Source organism: Ips typographus, linkage group LG2 (genome assembly GCF_016097725.1).
Source record: "Ips typographus isolate SLU linkage group LG2, UJ_Ityp_2.0, whole genome shotgun sequence".
Taxonomy (NCBI): domain Eukaryota; kingdom Metazoa; phylum Arthropoda; class Insecta; order Coleoptera; family Curculionidae; genus Ips; species Ips typographus.
The window spans coordinates 20,482,418-20,495,319 of record NC_138423.1 but is presented as its reverse complement, the minus strand read 5'-3'; the positions used below and the strand labels follow the sequence as shown (position 1 = coordinate 20,495,319).

The following is a 12,902-nucleotide window of genomic DNA, read 5'->3' as shown; positions in this document are numbered from 1 at the left end:
CAGTCTATGAAGCTATAAAATAATAAAAAAAAACCTGCTCAAAGGCAAAACAGTTCTAAATCATTTTTAGTAGATTTTATAGGTTTATAAGTTGAATTTTGCTGGTTATGATACTTCATATGATCAGCAAATGTATGTTGTGTATATAATATTAAGGGAACACTTAAAGAATTTTCAAAGTATTCCAAAAAGTAGAGCTGAAAAATGGCATTAACAGACAACTTTAAGCAGCAAAAATGATGCTATTTTCTTCTTACTGAAACCAGAAGACAACACAAATTTCATTTGTAATAAAAAGTTCTTTTAGTGTAACTTTACAACAAGAACTAATTAACTTTACCTTAGCTGCTCAAAGACAAATAGAGTCTATAGAGTTCTAAAAGAACTCTATTTCTGTACTGGCTTTGTTTCAGGTTGTTACAAAGTCTGTCAACATTCTTTTCAGTTTAATGAGAAATAATTTGGTTTCTTTGACTGTTTATCAAATCTCGACGGATGGTTTATTAAATGCGACAGCTCAGATATTGCTCTAGACAGAAATCCCATATGCATTTAGGTTGTTTTCCGTTCACTTTATATTCCTTTTGCGGCTGCAAATTGGGTTATCATGCGGAAGAAACGCGGATAGGAAACTTTACCCGAAGGAATTTCTTTCATTCTTTTCACCGACAAGGCCGCTTTATTTCTATATAAAATCCTGTTTACCTGTTCGTCCCCGAACGAGGCTTTGAAGTCATGTTGAAATAAAACGTTACAGTATAATTGTAAATTTTGCTTCTAAGTGCACAACCGTGTTTGTCTGTCAAAGGGTTTCAATTTTCTAGAAATTGTTTCAGAAATAGCCAGCTCTAAAATTTGAGACAGATAGAGTCCTCTAACAATAATATTTTTTAACTTTCAGTGAACTGCAAAAATTTTCTTCTTCCTGTGATGATGTGCACAAACCAATGTATGTCAAACAATCCCAAATAGTTAATTCACCAAACCTCTCTGACACCTAAGAACTTTAAAAAGGTAAAATTTAGTTAATTTGAGGGCTTCGGCAATCGGAAGAAAACGGCAACGTTGTATTTTAAGCCCTTTTTCCTTGTCATGCAAAAAGCGCAGTTGCCAAACGATTCCAAAAATGTATTCATAAAACTTCTCAGCCATCTGACAAATTGAAAAATGCACAATTAGTAGGCATTCAATGACAGGAAAAAAGTGACAACCTCGTTTTCTGAGTTTTTTTCAAGCGCATAAAGCGCAGTTGCCAAATCACTAAAGAAAAATTCTGTTCATAAAATCTTTTTGGTACCTGAGGATAGCAAAAAAGCATGACTTGGTATTAAGATACAGCAACTTAATCTTCTACAACTTCGCTGAGAAAATATGGAATTCTACTTTACTCTTTTACTTGGTTAATTTTAGAGTTTCAGCGACCTGAAACAAGTGGCAACGTTGCATTTTGAGTTCAATGTAAGATTGTTAAGTACGAGTCTTATCTGAAAAAATATATCAGAGTTCCTTTGGAATCTCTTTATTTGAAATCTATCAAGCTGGTTTCAGCACAGTTCAGTATACAGAAAAAAGCATCGTGTTATTTGCTGCTCAGAGTTACCTGTTGATGCCATTTTGCCATTCTTGCTCTTTTTCAGTTTTGAAGATACTTCTCGTAAAAACTAAACTACTAAAGTAATTCCATCATTATCCAACAAATTTCCAATATCTGGCAACACTTTTGCAGTAGAATTGCTAATACAATTTCGATCGAATATCCATTGATATGAAAACTATTCAGCTTCCACACTTAAAATACGTTCCCGAACCATTACGAAGCGAATTTGTTCAATGAGCTGCTTTTACTGGTTTCAATTTGGATAGGTTGGAAACAAACCGACTCAAAGTCCGTAAGCAAATTGAGTTTAAAATGCAATTCTAGAAAATTACGTAAACTAATAATAATTGATGATGCCGTGATTTTTCCGGCTTTGTCTCAATAAATCAACGAGCTAAAATCCTCAAGCGCATTCTTTACACGTCATGAGCTAAGTCGGGATTTTTTAATCCCAATTGATTTCAACGTCACAATAGAGTGAATGATGTAATCGTAAAACTGCTCAAGGAGATTGTTATCGGTGAATTCGAGTGGTACTTTAAAGACTAAAACTCACTTACCGACATAGTAAGTCGTTGTCGAAACATTTGTTCACTCTAGCATCAATGAGAACCAGATCGTGCGATTTGGCTTGGTATTCTTCTAGGGCTCCGATGTCGCTGTTGCAGTTTGTTATTTCGAATGACAGTTTCTCTGCAGCTTTTGAGATTGTATCACATACGGGATCGGGATGAGCAAAAACTAGTAGTAACTAAAAATAAATATCATGTTTGTCAAGTGATTTATAAGACTGGATTTAACATTTAACACGATAATTGCAAAAACTGATTTAGAGAGAAGGATTGTTTGTGACAGAAAAAGACTTCTGTATCAAAGAATACCATAAGGAGAAACATTGTCAAAATTTCTTTATTATAACAGAAATAAACCAAACTGAGTTAAAAAAATATCTCTCCTCTTAGTTTCTTGAATAAAATCAACGATTTGCAAAAGACCAATAATTTTTTTAAACCTTTCATGAATTTACATTACGACAATAATTATTAACCTTTAGATTTTGGCTGGAATTACCTAGAACTGTTAAAGTTCTACAGAAAATTTAGACTTTATACTCTACTTTAGATATCTGAGCATGTCAGGTCAGTCAACAATTTTTTTAATTAGTTATAAAGTCACGTGACTATTTTGAAAATTAAATTTTTAACGTCACCACATTATTTGATTTTTTTAATCAATCTTAGTTTCTGTATAATATACTACTTAATTTATTATAATGATTCCTCCTTTTTTACAGTTTTTAATAGCACACTCACCTACTTAAATCGCATTAAATAATAATCGGTGTATCATAACCTCAAAAATTATGAAACTTTTCTAATTTTGATTTTCCTTAGGAAATAAGCTACCACCTCATTTAAACCCCCAAGGACGGCAAAAATGGCGTTGTTTTAATTTTGTGCAAAAAAACATTTAAAATGACCAGGAATTATTTTAGAAATGTCAGAACCATTAAATGCTACTGAAAACCTTTTAAAAATAACCAGAAGCCTTTACCAAGTGACTTAAATGTTTCTAAATTTGCCAAAAACCTTTAGAAAACCTCCCAAAAATCACTAAAGCCCCTAAAACTGTCTAAAAATTTTTAAAATTTGCCAGAGAAAGCTTGAATTAGATTAGATGCCAGAACCCTTAAATAGTACAGAAAACCTATTAAAATAATCTGTAGCATTTACAAAGAGTCACTAAAAACTTCTTCGTCTAAATTTACCAGAAATAGCTGGTAAACCTCTCAGAAATTTAAAAAAGCTTCTAGAGGAGTTCTAAAGAATCCAAGGCTTTTTTCAAATGAATTAGTTGTTTGTGAGAAAACTCCAAAGTACTAAAATTTGACAGAAAATACGGCAATGACATCTGGTGGCAAAAAATCGTCAACGTTTAACTAAAATTTATGTTAAAAATCTAACCTAATATTGTCTTACGTCTCCCTATAAAACAACTGACAAGTCCCAGTATGACAGTTTTTTAAAGTCCCCAATAGATAGAGCCACTTCTGTCTATTTGCCATCAAATCAATTTATTTTGCAACAACCGTCATCAATTATTAATAATATTGCACATTCTAACCTGAAATTCAATAAAATAAACTGCACTTTAGTGTTTTTATATATTTTTTGCTATAAACTAAGTGCTTTCCAAGCATTCGGGAACACAGTTGTACTTCCGTTAATTAAACGAGACTTTATCCAAATAAAGTGAGAAGCAAACTTTCGTTGAACTTTTCGTAGGTTTTAATCGAATAAAATCATAAAAAAAACTTTTTCCAGTATAATCGACTTTCCAATTTACAGTTTAATCCCCAGATGTGTGCCTTTTCATATTTCGCTGTACCGTGCAGGTAAAGTTTTCCAATATTATCGATGTATTAGTTACTTTACAGTTTAGCATGTTAGATATTTTATTAAGCGAGTTCGAAACCAGGTGACGAGTTTTCTATGGAGTTTAAAATGTGAAAATTAATAATGTCAAGCGAATGACGGAGTGTGTAAACAAAATTTAAGTTGATGTGTAATAATAATGTGAATATCCATCCGAGATGGAGAAGGAAGAAATCTTACCTTTAATTGGTGCTTAGGTGTGGGTGATATCAGTCCATATCTGGCTTCGTTTGGCCCCCTCTGGAAAAAAAAAACATTCTTAATAAACTAATCAAATTAAATTGCTAATGAGTGCCTTTGGAATTTTCACTCGTATTTTCCTTCTTTTTCTGTTTTTGTCATTTTTGGTTTTAGGTCGAAATTCCTTGGGGTTGAACCTGGACACAGACACGCTAAAACCAGGCAAATCGCGACCGTAACTATTATAAACATTACCAGATTCGGACATATTTCAAGTTTTAAAAATTTCCTATTTACAAAAAAATAATCGAAATGAGGTTAACAATGACAGTGAAGTGCCAGGAATACCAGTAATGGTTAAGTCCACATATGCAGTATTTGCGTAAATTTCAGTACAATGAGTAGTTTGTGATTGGTCAAGAAAAAGCAAAATATGCTAAAAGCTAAAAAAAAATTTAAAAATTTGCAGTAAAAGACATACCAATTTTATTGCTCTCAAAGGCATTTTAAACTAGAAATCATATAAAAATAGCATCATTGAAACAATTTTTAATTTTAATTGACATCATCGTTAATAACCTCGAGAGAAATCCGCAAATTAAACACAAATCACTTTTTTCATTGTTTCAATTTATTATCTTATCGTTATTTCAGTGACCTAATTTTTATGGAAAATCTAATCCTTTTATTTCACGTTTTTCACTATTTCTAGTGTTGATTAGTAACAATTAAGGAAAAAGGAAGAAAGCTTTGATAGGTTACTTTATTTGTTTCTCTTCTACTTTAAGTTATAATTACTATTTATTGTAGTATTATTTGAATTAATGAGAAATTTAAGTTCACATAAATGCAGTATTTTAGTAGTGGAAATGACAGTACTGTTAGTAGTGTGTGGTTGGTCACAAAAAAAAGATGAAAGCTACCATTTTTGAACCAATCCAATTCATTTGCATTTCATAACACTGAGAATATAATTTTGACAGTTGTGACTGTGTCGTAAATCCAAAAACTATCAAAATCTGTTCCTTAAAGCTATGGAACTAAATAAGCCAATTGGAACCTTTTAGAAGCCAAAATTTGTTTTTAGAGCTCTTTGGGCAATTTTGACAGAAGAGCTTAACTGTCTCTTTATAGTGAGGTTATCTATAATTTATGACTCAAAAATATTTCAATCAAAACTACCCATAGACAATTAATGGAAACTAATGACAACTATTAATGCTCTGGATAATATCGTTGTAACTGACATGTGTCATTCTGCTGGAACAGATGTCACGTCACTTTACTGATGGTCACGTGACCACCTTTCCTATAGGCCGCATTTGTTTTCAAGCTTCATGGAGCGAGCAGAGCGTTTTTGACGTCACAAAACTATAATTTGAGCAACTGTACGTCATTCTGACGTACAAAAAAGCTCTGCTCCCTCCATGGAGACAGTCCGACAGTCTGACATATGACAGTGAAGACACTTTTTTCCATCTTTGTCAGAAGCGTTGATTTCCAATTGTTTTCTCTTGTTACCATTTCCTATTGATAATTTTGAAATTTTTGTACTTGTAAATACAAATCAAGTTTACGAATCTTCAATAGCATGAAATCTGATTAACGATCCGTCAATTGGAGCTCACATCAATCAATAATTTTAACGTATGTCAACGGTAATCTTAAACCACTGTAAGATAGTATTGCCATCTGAAGTACAGTCAGTTTGAACTAAAACCTTTGAAATAATCTCCTATTTCAACACAAACTTTAACTAAAACGTTAATGGGGGACGCCACTGGACTAAATAATCCCACTAATGAAACTTTGATGAAACTATATAAGCTGGTCAATGTCATTGTAATTGGCAATATGTTTGCCATCCCTCGAGACCCAAAGTTGCTTGATTTGTTACCGAACCTTACACGTATTGTTTGTTCGGTCCCTACCTTGCTGGCTTTCAAAATGGAGGACGAAACCGAGGAAGGGAGTCTTCGGGACGACACTGAACTATTCGGATCCACTTCGAACTGTATGGTACGCCTCTGGTAGCGTGCTTCTCGAGTTTCCACCGAAAATTTCGCGCTTTTCGCATCTTTGTTTCGGTCGTTTTTACTTTTCGTACAACTACCCCGGAAACACAACCAGCCACCGCCGGACGTTTCGTCCTGTTCGTAAAGAGGCGCGGACACTGCAAAGTTTTCGTTGTCGACTATGACTGGACTGCCGCAATGTTCGCACACAATCGACATTTTACGAAATGTTCAACATCCTAAAGTCTCAAGTGAACTAGATATGTTGTTATATTGTCCAATAAAAAAATATGGATTTCCACGTTATCTGTTTGATAAACCGAGTGGGAACGATTAATTACGTAGCGGAGTTCGATAAAATTTTGTCAACACCGGTTATTACGCTTTTTTAGGTTATAAATGTGCGTGGAATTGCTAGATAATTGCCAGCGTAACAAATCCAGGATTACATTTTGTTGGCGGATAATAGACTAAACGCAAAGCATTACTATAATGGTCAGTAATCCTCTGTACCTATTTTTACTAAATCATTACGTATAATGTTACTAAAAATACATTCAAACATCACACAATCAAAATGAAGAACAAGATTGTTCCAAATTGCTAGCCTCTTAAAGTGTCTTAAACCTTTCCTAAATTATGTAAAACTGCCAGAAATTTCTAGATATAACAAATGCTAGAAGCCTCTAAACCCTAACCTCAAATCTTCCATGATTGTTAAAGAGACCTCCAAAAGTGTCCTAAACTCCTAAACCTTCCCTAAATTGTGCAAAACTGCCAAATGCCTTTAGATTCATCCTGAAAATCTCAGAAGCCTCTAAATTGTCTAAATCCTACCCAAAATTGTTTCAAATTGGTTTTACCGGTATTTTAATTTTTTTTTATTGATTGCCACAGGGTTCTGGAATCATCTAAAAAATGCCAGAAGCCTCTATAAACTACTGAAATACCTCAAAAGTTTGCCAGAGGTTCTACAAGTGTTCTAATTCTTCCAAAATTTTTGTAAAAGCCAGAGGTTTCTAAAATTTTCTTAGAAGTGTCAAAAGCCTGTAAAATTGTCTTAGAAATTGCCAGAGGTTCTAAAAGTGTCCTAAAAACATTCCAATTTATTTTAAAATTGTTAGAGACCCCTAATTCTACCAAAAACGTCTCAAAAAATACCAGAGCTCTATAAATGTCCTAAATCTTCCAAGTTTTTTTTATGAATTGCCAGAGGCCACTAAATTTTCTTAGAAAATTTTTTCTTCACTAATTATCACTCGAAAATTGGCATCAATTTCTACAATTGCCTTACAAATAAACAAAATTGGGATGGAAGGGGGGTAATAGAGGCATTTTTTAACTATTTTCTGCAATTTAATATCTCGGAAACGTACAAATGCTAGAAGTCTCTAAACCTTAACCTCAAATCCATGATTGTTAAAGAGACCTCCAAAAGTGTCCTAAACTCCTAAACCTTCCCTAAATTGTGCAAAACTGCCAAATGCCTTTAGATTCATCCTGAAAATCTCAGAAGCCTTTAAATTGTCTAAATCCTACCCAAAATTGTTTCAAATTGGTTTTACAGGTATTTAAATTTTTTTCTATTAATTGCCACAGGGTTCTAGAATCATCTAAAAAATGCCAGAAGCCTCTAAAAACTACTGAAATACCTCAAAAGTTAGCCAGAGGGTCTACAAGTGTTCTAATTCTTCCAAAATGTTTGTAAAAGTGTCAAAAGCCTCTAAAATTGCCAGAGGTTCTAAAAGTGTCCTAAAAACATTCCAAGATATTTTAAAATTGTCAGAGACCCCTAATTCTACCAAAAACGTCTCAAAAAATACCAGAGCTCTATAAATGTCCTAAATTTTCTAAGTTTTTTTTATGAATTGCCAGAGGCCACTAAATTTTCTTAGAATTTTTTTTGTTCACTAATTATCACTCGAAAATTGCCAGCAATTTCTACAATTGCCTTACAAATAAAAAAATTTGAATGGAAGAGGGGTAATAGAGGCGTTTTTTTAACTATTTTTTGAAATTTAATATCTCGAAAACGTCCAAAATGCAAAACCAAAAAAACGTGAATCATATTACCTCAAATTATGTAGATACCAAAAGTTACACCAGTTAAGTCACCAATTTCTTCTCTAAATGAATCAATGCGAGTTTAATAGAACTTTAACATCAACTTGAAACTCCTAATCCCCGCACTCCTCGCTTTGTCTCGAAACTTAACTGGATTGTGCGATTCGCTGAATTTACTGAAACCAATTACAAATCCATCGCCGTATTTTCTTTAATTAAAGCTAACTTGGTTCAGTTGCACTCTCGGAAAAATATTAGTACGTCCAGAGTAATCGGAAAGTTTTCAATCTCACTTCATCTCCGTCTGCAGCAGATTGATGAAAACTTTCCAGGGTTTCGAAATGTATCATTTCTTTTTAAAATTCTTTACTAGCAGAAAGTGCAAATTCAGCAAAAATGTTGTACGTATCTCGTGTAAATCAGTAAATCTTCTGAAAGTTATACTTTTTGACATCATTATAGTGCATATTTTTATTTGACGTCACTCAGTTTAAATATTTATTTACTAATCAGAATTATGAAAAATACTAAATGAAAAATATAATTTTTTGTCAACTTAACTAAGCAAATCACTTAACTAATGGATTTTGGCATTTTAAAACCAAGCAAAAATGAACTATAATCACACCAATTATGAATTTTGAAAACATTATTGCAAAAAAAACAATTGTCATTTTTGAAAAAAAAAATGTAAAAATCACAGTAATGTAAAACTTACATGGATATCAAAGGGTTCTTCTTCTGGCGTAAGGGCCAACGAGCTTTTCCGATGATGCAACACTCCTCGACTAATATCTGAAACAGAAGTTTGATTTTATGGTTTTTTGTCATTTAAAATTGAGGATTTTTTTTTGGATTTTTGCCCATAAATAGATTTCTGGTTAAATCGTCTAAACTTGATTTAGAGCTTTCTTAATCTACAAAAAAACCTTGTCGGTCCTGGTAATCCGAGCGTATATTTCTGTATTGTAGCGAAGGGCCGAAAATCCGATTTTCCAGATTCATGCATCGCTTACCAAATTGATTTGCTCGAGCACAAGTACATACGAAGGATCTATTGTGCATATATTTAATCTTGGCTTATGTATACCACCATTATGCAGCCTAGTTTTCTTTTTAAGGATAATTAATTGACAATTAACACCGCCCACCTAACCTCAATCTCACACCCAACAAAAACTAATAACCCAACACAAATTGGACTCGGACCGAAAAATCCTCAGAGCTCAATTATCGTCCCAGCCCTAATGCGTCCGACGAAAATACGAACCGAAGGAAATTAAAGGCGAAGGGTCTGAGAAAACATACTTAAAGGGCTCTAAACAGTATTTCCTGAAGCTGAAACGCCATAGAGGTGGCTGTTACGTTTGAGCAAATGAAGTTCGGACTAAATGAAAACAAGGAAAAGAACACGTCTAAAAGCTTGTAAAGGATTTTCAAGATTATAAGTAATATTAATTAATTTTTTCTATATTGGCTCACAAGAATATTTTAAAGTTGTCAAAAATTGGTAGAGGCTTCTCTTCCTAAACCTTCCAGAACTATTCTTAAATTACCATAAACCTTACAAGAATATTTAGCAGTTACCAAAAGGTGGCAGAGGCTTCTACAAGTGTCTTAGATATTTCAAAACAATTCTGAAATTACCAGAGACTTCTACAAGTGTCTTAAACTTTCCAAAACTATTCTAAATTCACAAGAGGCTTGTAAAAGTTTACTAAACCTCAAAAGAATATTTAGAAGTTGCCAGAAATTGACAGAGGCTTCTACAAATGTCCTAAACCTTACAAGAATATTTAATAGTTGCCAAAAGGTGGCAGAGGCTTCTATACAAGTGTCTTAGACATTTCAAAACAATTCTGAAGTTACCAGAGACTTCTACAAGTATCTTAAACTTTCCAAAACTATTCTAAAATCACCAGAGGCTTGTAAAAGTTTACTAATCCTCAAAAGAATATTTAGAAGTTGCCAGAAATTGACAGAGGCTTCTACAAATATCCTAAACCTCACAAGAATATTTAGAAGTTGCCAGAAATTGACAGAGGCGTCTACAAATGTCCTAAACCTTACAAGAATATTTAATAGTTGCCAAAAGGTGGCAGAGGCTTCTATACAAGTGTCTTAGACATTTCAAAACAATTCTGAAGTTACCAGAGACTTCTACAAGTATCTTAAACTTTCCAAAACTATTCTAAAATCACCAGAGGCTTATAAAAGTGTTCTAAACCTCAAAAGAATATTTAGAAGTTGCCAGAAATTGACAGAGGCTTCTACAAGTGTCCTAAACCTCACAGTTCAACTCACGCTCTAAATTAAAAAAAAATAATTTAAAAATTTGATTTGTTTTGTAGGTTGTTTTAATGGTTCTGATACTAAATATAGTCACTTGATCTACAACAATATGCAGGTAATGTTTTTTTATTAATTTCAAAAACCAAATTAAATTAAAAAATTTGGAATTAGCAGACAAAAACAACTTTAATCTACAACAATCATAATTGTAGTTTTAATTATTTAAAATGAAAATAACTCTTGATATTTATTTAATAATATACTACTTAAACGAACAAAAAAAGTGAATTATCAAAATCACTTGTAGATTAAAATGACAATTTATGTGGCTATATTTGGTATATTTTCGTAGTTGGATTGACTTTAAAGTTTTCCTGAAGTGGTTTTAAGTTGGCACTTAGCAAAAGGAATTTCAAGTGTTTTTATGCAGATAATAAATTTTGCACAACGTAGTTGAATGAAGTGGTCACTTTATTTAGATTTAAGTTCAAATTTGAAAAAGAAGACCGTTGTATTACCTGAAGTGAAAAAGCTAACTCATCCATTATCACCCAAAAATAGCTAATACCACTTAGCTAAATCAATAGAAAGGCATTAAGTTCAATAAAAGGGTTATTAAGAACACAAAATTACCCTTTCACTTTATTTACCAAAAAAAACTATACAGCTATGAAACCCCTTAATACAGCTCCGTGTAGGGTCGTAAAAATACAAAATTCGAATTTTATCGACCCACTATAATAAACTTTTATTCCCGGATACACTGGAGCAACATGTAGTCACATTCAGCCTAGATATTATGTCAAAAGCGTCCAGGATTAATTCATTTAATATGAAGTTGTATGGACCTGAACCTGACTCGTTATGTCCGTTCAGACGAAACTGGCAGTTGCAATGGATTCCCTGACCCCGAATTAGTCGAAAACGAGTACCATCAACACTATGCTATTTCGATCCAAAATAGCGGAAATTGCAAATGGCCTCCACGTAAACTTCCTTTACGAAGAAACATTTTCGTAAAAAATCAAGTTTGTACTCGTTTTCTACTAAATCGAGGATGAGGAATTCAGTGATGACGTCATTTTTTGCGTAACTCTCCCCCAAATTCAGATTTTTACGAAAAGTTAAGTTTCTCGAACTGAGTAACATATACGGACAAACTGACTGCAGAAATGGATTCCTTGACCCCGAATTAGTCGAAAACGAGTACCATCAACCCTAACCTAGATCAATCCAAAATGGCGGCCATTTTGATTTTTTAGTCAAAAAACGACGTTGCACCTCATTTTAAAAGAAATTTAACGTAGTTGCGTAAAATGACAGACAAAATGGCGTCTCAGTCCGCCATTTTGAATTTTTAGTCAAAAAACCATGTTGCACCTCATTTTAAAGAGAATTTAACGTAGTTGCGGAAAATGACAGACAAAATGGCGTCTCAGTCCGCCATTTTGAATTTTTTGAAGGTTCTTTTGTATAAATATCGATAATCAAGCTTCAATCATTAAATTTTAGGTCTGACATGTGACACACTTGGAGTGACAAAATGACAGTTTTAAGCACATTTTTGGAATCCTCACTAAATTTCCCATCCAATGAACGAACACTAGAAAATTTGGTACAATCTTCTATCAATCTTACTCTAGATCGAAATCTGTGTCCAATATGACGAAACTAGTCCTGTCTGTGCTTTATAAAGTAATTAGATAAACCGAATTTTGTGATGAGAACGGTTATTTTAACAAAACAAAAATTGATGTCAAGGACCTTGATTATCAGAATTTAGATTCGTGCGTGGGATTTACCATTATCAAAAAATTGAAAATAGGCATCAATCAATGATTGTGTCATCGATTTTGTTGTCTGGAATTCATTCTTGGTTAGATTAAAATAGAGATTTAAATGAAATGTTTTGAAAAAGTTACTAAGAGATCAGCTATTTGAAAGAACATGGAAATATGTCAGAATCACCCTAAGGACCAAGTTAAAAGGAAAAAAAGTTGACTTATAATTAATGTACAGGGTGCCACAAATTTGTGTGTAAGTACGAAGATTTCGAAAACGGTAAGAGATACAGAGTTTGTTAAATTATGGCCAAAATTGTGGACCGTAAATTAGGTGAAATAAGGACTTTAAACCTATCAAAAATTAGAAAAATGTTATTTTTCAGAAAAACATAAAAATTTCTTTCATATGCCAGACTATAATGAATAATTAAAGTTAGAATGTGACTTTCAAAACACACTGTATAGGATAATATAAAACCTGATTATAGTTTTAAACTTCAATGTATAAAATTTAATTCCCAAATATGTAAAATCG

General features: G+C 32.8%; 1 protein-coding gene across 6 annotated transcripts in view; it reads right to left on the bottom strand.

Annotated features, from left to right (window-relative positions):
- Positions 1 to 12,902, bottom strand: part of Pde8 (phosphodiesterase 8) — a 66,378-nt gene that overhangs the window by 14,396 nt on the left and 39,080 nt on the right. For 3 of the 6 annotated variants that reach the window (XM_081974164.1, XM_081974165.1, XM_081974166.1), the window contains 3 exons: positions 9,010 to 9,086; positions 4,213 to 4,272; positions 2,158 to 2,348 (listed from right to left, as the gene is read on the bottom strand). In XM_081974164.1, coding sequence (XP_081830290.1) covers positions 2,158 to 2,348; positions 4,213 to 4,272; positions 9,010 to 9,086 — 328 coding nt within the window. Of the gene's footprint in view, positions 1 to 2,157; positions 2,349 to 4,212; positions 4,273 to 4,327; positions 4,505 to 6,143; positions 6,479 to 9,009; positions 9,087 to 12,902 lie in introns of those variants that run through there. The other 3 variants (XM_081974162.1, XM_081974161.1, XM_081974167.1) reach the window with 3 other exon arrangements.